This window comes from Austrofundulus limnaeus, unplaced genomic scaffold (assembly GCF_001266775.1).
Source record: "Austrofundulus limnaeus strain Quisiro unplaced genomic scaffold, Austrofundulus_limnaeus-1.0 Scaffold460, whole genome shotgun sequence".
Lineage (NCBI taxonomy): Eukaryota > Metazoa > Chordata > Actinopteri > Cyprinodontiformes > Rivulidae > Austrofundulus > Austrofundulus limnaeus.
In genome coordinates this window covers 91480-100621 of record NW_013952862.1, presented here as the reverse complement: position 1 = coordinate 100621, position 9142 = coordinate 91480, and the positions used below count along the sequence as shown (strand labels likewise).

The following is a 9142-nucleotide window of genomic DNA, read 5'->3' as shown; positions in this document are numbered from 1 at the left end:
GTAGTGCAATGGTTACAATTTTTTTTAAAAGACAACTAGAGAAAGTCTTTTTGGTAATTTATTAATAGAAAAAAAACAAAAGTGCAGACTTGTACATAGGTTTTGTGTTTAATAACTAACAAGACGGCCAATTAAAAACAAATCAACAGAGAGGCTGCAGAAGAGCCACACAAAAATATAAATCACAAAAGACAAGTCAAGGAAAAATATGAGGTTTGGTTGTCTGAAGTCAGTACTGACTCAAAAACTGAAGAAAAACAAAACAAAAACCTTTGATACTTCTATCCAGTTATCTCTGAAAATTCACCAAACTGTTCATGAATCTGTTCAGATCAAAGTTCATCTTTTTATCGTTTACTATAGATGAGTAAAACCTTTTTGTTTCCCTGTTAGCTGAATGTTTAACTTTTATTTTTTTACACCAGACTCCAGAATGAAATGAGGTTAAAAAATATATATATAGATAAATAATCAGCTGTTTTTCCCAGCAGAAAAAATAAAAAAACAAACTCAAATTTGGTGTTTTGTTTTATCACCTATAAACTTAAAATGAAAACAACCAAATGTTCATGGAAGAAGTGTTCCATTTCAAAAACACAAAATAGACCAACAAAGTGTTTTAACAGTAATACAGATCAGCTACCTTTGGGTTAAAAATCACCATGAAGTCCTCCTGGATCATTTTGACCTGAGGGCAGCAGGAGGCTTCAGTTTAAAATGATACATTTATCTATTATTGAGCTTCAAAACAGAAATAAGAGAAATCTTGTTTTACTTTTCCATAAATTTACCAAATTCTCATTCGATAAAAAATTTATATAGTTAAAATCTCCTTCAAGAGATACGGGTAGATATTTTTTAGAGTAGGACCTTTGAAGATTCAAGTTATGATGAAGAGAAAAATAAAAACTAAAGACAGTAAAAAAGGTATATGGTGCTGTAATCTTGTATTTTGACCAAAACATATTAAAATTATTTAAAAGTGTAAAAAAGACAACACATCCTTAAAATACGACAGAGACAAAAAAAAAAGGCATTACAGGAAGTGGAAAAACGGTGTGCTTTATGTGAAATTAGTCAGCAGTTTTACTCACCAGAGCTTTAGTTACATTAGTTTCAAACAGGACTCGTGACTCAGACATTACACCACCACTTTATTTTAGTCTTTAGAAACAGCAAATTAACCAGAACATCTTGTTTTCACAACAAAATCGACAGTTTATACAGCTCAACGGAATCGAGATCACCCCCTCGACAAGAAAATAAAACCTACGTTTTTGTTTCTCACTTTGAAAATGATCCCAACGTTGGAGTCATGTGGGCCGGCAAACTTGGTTTCAAAGTAAACGTTTGTGAGTGTAAAGACGTGATCAAGCCGTGTAACGGAAATGTAACAGTGTTCAGGACATCATTCATGAGGGGTTTTTAAATAACGTCTGGTACAAACTCATCTCAGGAGAGAAAAGGTCAAGCAAACAGGAATTTAACGGACAGAACAGACAACAATTTTTAATGTTTAGTCGTCGCCGCCTCCTTCTGAAGGCAAAATGTGCGTTTGTTTGTCTGTGTTAGCAAAAGATCTCATGAACCACTGATTTGAATCAAGCTCTCAAAAAGCATTCACTGGATGAAAATCTAGAACCAGTTCACGTTTAGACTAAGCACAGCTGATGGATGTTAACCAACACAGAACTATCTACACCTCTGAAGTTTACAGATACTCAAAGTTTGTTGAAGTAGCTGAGAGTCATTCAGAAAACATCCTCTGAGTGCTAACAGGAAGTTTGACCAAAATGTCCACAACTCAGGTGATATGCTTCAGAGAATGCTAGGCTTTTATTTTAAATAAGTTGCACAAAATTTATTATTATTATTTAAATATTCAGTAAAGTAACTTAAAATAAATCTGAGCTGATCATTTATCTGAGAAAGTCTTTGGATCACAGCTTGATTCAGAACTGAAGGAACCTGTGGAAGCTTGTTTTTTTAGGTTAAAAACTGAAAAATATGTTTATTTTACTAGAATACTATTAAATTACTGCTTTCTATTGCATAATTTCTTGACTCGAAAATGTGATTTGTAGAATGATTGAAGAACTGTGAAGTTTTATAAACTATAACTATAAATCCTGTTTTGTCCTCTGCGCTGCAACTAAAGTTTAAAGTGCCCGTGACATCAAATTTTTGAGATAAACMTGAATGCATTTTTGGAAAGACAACACTGATAACATATTGCAAAACAAGTTTCTTGCCGCTGAGATGAACAGTAGTTGAGATATTTGCCTGTGAAGTAACAGGAAGTGATGTCAAAGGGGAATGTCTGCATGTGAACAGAGCYTTGCTGCAACAACCAACACAGACTGTAGAGAAGAATCTGATGTTTCTTTACATTATTTTGAGTCTCTATCAAAGAGAGACGAAGAGATTTATTTTATTAACGAGTTCCCCTTTTATGTCACTTCCTGTTTTCCTTTGAGACAAACTCAAGAGAAAATTGGCCAGTTATGTAATAAAATGGGTAAAAACATGTGTATTAGGGCAATTTTCTGAAGTATAAAGATGTTTGACTTTTTGTATTTGAAGTATATGCATGTCACAGGCATTTTAACTGGGTGAAAATGTAGAAACATTTAGTTACTTTGTTCTTTTTATTTTCGAAGCAAATATTTCAACTAAGCCATGTGATTCAGTTTTGGTAAAGATGCATTTTTAGTCCACTGAACAATGTTTCACAATGCTTTCTGCAACAAGTTATAACAGAGGTGAAGGGAAYAGTCAGATTTATATGGAAAATAAACCAAAGTTCTCCCTAAAGTGCTGCGATGTGTCAAATATTTTACCATCATCTCACAAAGCTTATTTTCAAAGCTGTAACTGTTGCAAACCACCAGTTGCTTTTTGTCAACATTAATAAAAACGATCCACTTTGGCTTTAATAAAACCAATCCAGAATCAACGAAAACAAGAAAAATAACACTTTTTAGTTTGATTTAATGTTTGATTACTCATAAAGCAGAAACAAAGTGTTTTTTTTAAGCAGTGAACACTTTGGGCATCGCTCAGAAAGCTAATTTGCATAAATAAACATTTTCCCAGGCCAAAAATCTGAAAACAAGTTAACAGCAGGTCTCTAACGTTTCTGTAAAAGAGTTTAGATTAATGATCTTTTTTTTATTCATCCAATTGTCAAAATCTACAATACTTTTGATTTTTGGCAACACAAAGTTCTTATTAATAATTCCAAACGGATCTAAAAGCAGCAGGTAGAGAGTGTTTAGTTATTCTGACGAGCCCTTTGTTCATCAGGGGTACCCGTTTGGTCCAACAGAATCCTCAGGACTTTACAAACCAGGACCGGGTCTGACACAAACCGGGACCTGGACAAAAAAAAAAAAAAAAAAAAGCACTCGGGGTTTGGCATCGAGCTAACCAAGTCTGCGGCCGACATGCCAAAGTCGGGGGGCTCTGAGGTGGTCCAGACGAGGATGAGGAGGAGTCTATAGGAGGACGCAGTCCGAGTCCTTTTCTTTCCTTCTGGCTTGCTGCGACCCCTGACCTCTGACCTGAAGATCAAAGAAAGGAGTTAAAACTCGAAGTGGAACCGGATCTCAGGAGGTTACAGAACATTTAAACCCCCAGAAATCGGTCTGGTAACGTTCCCACCACTTTAAACCATTTGTTCCAAGCCTGGAAGCCTCTGCAGCTACGTGCTGAGAGGCAAGGTTATAATAGTTTTGGATTTTTCATTATAGTTTAGTTTTAGTTAGTTTCGACTTTTTTTCTTTTAATTCAGTTAGTTTTTACAGTAGATTTGCTAGTTTTTATTGTTTGTTTACTGCTTAGTTTTAGTTTTTATTAGTTCTGGTATTAGCTTTCTTATAGTTTAAAAAACATATTTTCCAATGCATCCTCCTGCTTGTGATGTTTCTGAGTTAACTAACCAGCAGCCAAAGGTGTAGGAATGAGTTTACTATTGAGGGGCGACACATAATATTGGAAACCTGACAGATTTGTACATAGTCTGAGCAGAAATAAAAAAGGTGATGTGGGTAAACCACCCAACAAAATATCTCAAGTCTAATAGGCTTGCACAGCATAACGAATATATTGTCATCACAATGTCAGAGTGTGCAATATTCATACTGCAAAGGACTTCTTGATGTACAATAATTGTTGACTAATGTACTTGAAGAGGTTTGAAGTTGTATTTTTCATGCTAATGCAATATTTAGCCAGTAGGACAGAGTCTCATGGCAGCAAAAGCTCACACTTGACCAAAAATACTAAAAGTCACATAAAATAGGAAGTACAGATTAGAAAGAGAGGAAAGAAAAAAAAAGACAGATCACATCTGATATCTTCATTGCAATATTTACAAATACTACTGTCATCAGAAGATTTTCTAATATAAAATACCTGTTCTGTGTTCCTCTCTCTTACCTGTTGGTCTACTCCTGCCTCTCCCTCTCTGACTTACTGCCTCTGATGTCCCTGCATGACATCATCACGTTTACAACAGAGAAAACTACATGTAATATACAGCACCAGCAAGTGACTTAGAGAAGCTAAAAAGTATCTGTTAAGGATTTTATCATACAACTGATTTACATGTATGCATTATATCTCATATTCTGTCAGCTCTGTTTACAGCCCAACCTACAGTAAAACTTACAGTAAAAGTTTTTACTAATTTAATTCAAGAGCTCCAGCTCTGTACCTCCTCTCCTCTTGTCTCCTTTGTGCAGCCCCTGCATCGCTGCTGCTAAACATACAAAATGGCTTCAGAGATGAGGTTCACTCCTGAACCTAAAGGTGAATCATTTTAAACTGAACAAGAAAAAAAAAATCACGTATTGATCATTATGGAGAAGCATTTCACCAAATAAATGTACACAACTCTAGTGGGGAGTTGTTCTGCAGCTAAAGATCACAACCTAACCCAAACCCTTATAACTGTGGAAATAATGAAACATCAACCTGACACCAGTCCTCACCTCTTCTTTCTGCATCTATTATGGTTTTTAAACAGGACCTCACACCCTGATGCTCCACCTGTTCTCCTCTTTTCTTCTCATGATTAAAAAATGTTTAAAAAGTATCAACAAGCTAATACATATTTCACTAAACTAATTTCAGACCTCACCTGAACTTCCTCCCTCCCTCCACCTTTTATTGCTTCCAATGTCTCACTACTTATTGCACATAATATCTAATATAATGTCATGTATACTGATAAACTATGATCAGGTGTTGCCCTTGTGTGTTCTTCACCGGTGTTACTCTGAAAAACAACAACAAATAAGTCCTGCTGCTGCTGTTTCAGTCTGTTTCACTGATGGTGGCTTTGTGCCTGTCTCCTCCTGTCTCCTGTGAGGGACACGTCCCACCTGTCCATTATAGCAACACCTTCCTAAAATAATCACGTAACTCAATTTTGCCAACAAAGTGGTGATAATTTTAGGAAGGTGTTTCTCCATGCTGGCGCTACCTGGCTGGGCTGTTGCTGAGAGAAGCTAGTTTATCAAGATACTCACAGTTAGCTGTCTTTGGGTGAGACTGATCACGTTTTTTCCCCTTGTGACATATTCCACCCATTTTATCGCTTCTTTCCACAAGACGCCTGCTTTTATTTTTCTCGCAGTCATGTTAGAGGAAATCCCAAATCTGACTTTGCCGCTTTCTCGCAACTTTTGTTGTCGTCATGTTGCCGACATGCGCTGAGCAGCAGCAGATTGTAAACAAATGACATTATGGGCCATGAGGTGCCGTAAACCGCCTGCAGCTGACGTGAAACTGCTCGATGTAAAAAAGAAATAAATAATGGTTTAATCCGTCCACACGGCTTAAAATTGACAAAAACTAAAACAAAGGATATTCAGTTAATAACTTTAGATAGTTTTAAATAGTTGTAGGGGTCACCTCGAGTGAAGAAACAAGATTTACTGCCTCGAACAGGCCTGACGAGAGGACAGGAACTTTGTCACAAACTGAACTCTATTTAGGCCATGACAGGTTATTCTAACTGTGGAAGAGAACCCCTCAGTTCTCTTAATCAGATAATGGACAGAACAATCTCTTCTGTTCGTGATTCATTTGTTGGTTAACTAAGAATGTTTATGCATTTGTTAAATCATGATAATGACTTCACAGGAAAAGTGGAACCACTTCTTTTCTTTTATCGTGCCTTAAAGATTTATAATGGTATAAAAAAGTCACAGAGAATCTGATTACAATGTTTTCATTGTGTTTTTATGTAAATCACAGTTTTTATTTTACTGTGAACACAGCAATATAATTATGGATTTTTCCTGAGAAAATCTTTCCTTTATCTGGACTAACAGAAGGTTCAGAACTGATTATAAAACAGAAATGTTAATTAATCATCATAAATGTTTTGCAGTGATTTCTCTTAGAGTCTATCAGAAGAAAGTTGAAAAGAGGTTATCATATCATGTTGTTGAACAACCACAGAATTTTAACCTTGGGCTGGCGCCGGCTGGCAAATCCTTTATCTTTCTTTCTCTGATTCATCTCTAAGCCTGAGGGCGGAACCAAAGTTCGTCCGTTTCTTTTACTAACCCGGAAGGCTTTGAGCGAGACACTCTTCTTCCTGATTCCAACTGAGGAAGACAGCTGGGATTCTCTCCGGAGAAAAACCCAGTTTGGCTTTTAGTCTGATCCCATGAGCTAACTAGGGGAGACTTCACAGCCAGGGACCCGGCACGCCAGCCGGTGGTCTCATCCCGAGGCTTCAAGCCTCTAAAGTGTGTTTTTAACTCCCGAAGGGAGATTTTATTTTTGGAAAGAGGAACCGGATACGGCGTGAATTTTTCTGGCTTGGACTGAAACAGACGAAAGTTACCTGTGAAAACACCTGTTCGCCAATGACCGGTAAGCGAGCCAACATCAGTTCCCTGACTGATTGGAGGCGAGCCAGCTCCTACCCCAAGGGTGCCTTAAGAAGTCATCATCAGGTAAAAGCTGATGTGTTAGGAGTGATGTGTCATGTGGAATCTGAGCTTAGAAAAGACGTGCAGTTCCGGTTGACCCACACTTTGATAAAAGTAAAAGTAGTAGTAACATACTAATCTTACTTTCCTCCTTTCCTTATTCTTAAATTGCCAAAACTTAAGCTAAAAGTGCCAGTAAAATTGTTTGGTTTTTAACATCAGAACTGACYTTTTACTGTTCTATATAAGTAATCTGAGTTGATGTGAATTGAAATTCGGACACAGGTTTTATCTCATTTAACTCTGACGCTTGTTATAGGAATAACCACAATCAAGTGTAACTTATGATCTGTTCAATTTGTGTAAATAAATGATTGCATAGTCTTTTATGAATCAACTTGAACTCGTCTGAACGTTCACTTATTGTGTCACTTTTCACTTCGCACAGTCAAGATATTAACAAGTAATGAGAAATACCTTGGTAAAAGTTTCCTCATAACCTTGTGTATGAGAGATGTGGGAAGAGCTTAATTCACCTTAAGCTCACCTCCTACATAGTTTTGTAAAAAGATTATACAGTTTTAGTTAGTTATTTTCTTCATTTTGTTTTAGCTTTTATTTATTTCAGTTAACTAAAATGTTTTTTTTATTTTAGTTTTCGTTTTTTTCGTTAGTTTTAGTTAGCTAAAAGAGCTACTGTTTTTGCAACTTAAACTGAAGTTAATTTCTGAAAAWTTTTTTACTAGAGCACGTCATGATTTATAGTTTTACACAGCCTTTGTTAATTGTTTAATTGGCCATTTTCATAAAGCCAGAAGCTGATTTAAGCGTTTAATGTTGGTAAAAGTTAAATCTACCTGGTGTGCCGTCTGTGATGACCCTGGTTGTTGCTGCTGCTGCTGCTGCTGCTGCTGATACTCCTCCTGCTGGAGCTGCTGGGCCAACTCCAGGTCACTGAGGGGTCCGGGGGCCCCTCCCTGCTGCTGCTGCAGGGAAACGGCCACCAGGTAGTCCTAGAACCAACAGCGAGAACGATCAGCGCTGCTTTAATAACCGACCGCTCGTCTCGGCTCGTCTCTCGCCTCACCTGGTCGATCTGCCTCTGCTGCTCCTGGGCGCCAGGCGGCAGGTGGGACGTGGGCGGAGCTCTCTCGGGAGGGTGGCACAGCCTGAAGTCAGAGTCGCAGAAGTTTCCGTCTCCCTCGACGTTGTGAAGAGACTCCCAGACCATGCTCTCCTCCTGCAGGAAGCCCTGGTCCGTCACAAGGAGGTACAGGTGACCCTGTAAGGAGGACAGGAGCTTCATGAACAACAGCCACGCCTGGAGGTGGATCGTGGTCGTGTCTGTCGCCACCTTGTGTTTGATCATCGTACTGAAGTGGTTGTTTCTGAAGAACACGGAGATCTCGCCCTCTTTAGCTGTGGTGTTGAGTTCACACAGACCGTGGTATGAAAGCTGAGTCGCCGTRGACTCCAAAAACTGTTCTGCCACTAAACCTGCAGGAAGACACAAACACAGCTGCTTTTTTTTATTCATGGAAATGTGTAGATAGGTATTCAAAAGAGGAAGTGTARTGCTTGGAGTTTAGATTCTTCTGGTCGGCTGGTTTGGGTCAGTCTGGTATGTTGGTGTTACCTTCACTGACTCGGCTGCTGTCTCCAGAGTGTTTGCAGTCGATGATTTTCTCCACCAGCTGGTTGTAGCTCAGTTTCCCCACAGCAGCGACCGTCTCTGGACTCTGAACCCAGAGAACACGGCTGTCAGAAACACGCACCGCGACGGTTTTAGGATTCCACGTTCAAAACYTTCACCTGCGGGTCCACCAGCCAGCCGTGGTACAGCGGGATGTTCAGCAGGTCGAACACGATGCACTCGGGCGTGTACTCGAAGTCCGAGACGCCGGTGAAACGCACGTTGACGTCCAGACCCGTGGACAGCTTCGGGAGGACGGCCATGGCGTCGCTCATGTTCTGAGGAGACACACAGCTGCGAGTCAGACCGCAGGAATTTATCAATTTKCCCGGGTACGGAGGCTAATTTCAGATGGGGGCTTTGGTTTAACCTGTGGTTAATTTTAGGGTAAATGGTCAGGGTTAGGCTATAAAATTACCACAAAATTAATGAACCTCAATCCATGATCCCCAGTGGGATAAAAAAACAAACGTGTGAGTGTGTGTGTGTGTGTGTGTGT

At 38.8% G+C, this 9142-nt stretch overlaps 1 protein-coding gene across 1 annotated transcript in view; it reads right to left on the bottom strand.

Annotated features, from left to right (window-relative positions):
* Positions 1 to 2971: 2971 nt before the first annotated feature.
* Positions 2972 to 9142, bottom strand: part of mindy1 (MINDY lysine 48 deubiquitinase 1) — a gene marked incomplete in the record, with an annotated part of 10003 nt that continues 3832 nt past the window's right edge. Inside the window, 6 exon segments of the mRNA XM_014025184.1 lie at positions 2972 to 3563; positions 7808 to 7963; positions 8038 to 8232; positions 8305 to 8447; positions 8587 to 8689; positions 8763 to 8924. Of these exon segments, the coding sequence (XP_013880638.1) occupies positions 3498 to 3563; positions 7808 to 7963; positions 8038 to 8232; positions 8305 to 8447; positions 8587 to 8689; positions 8763 to 8924 (825 nt within the window).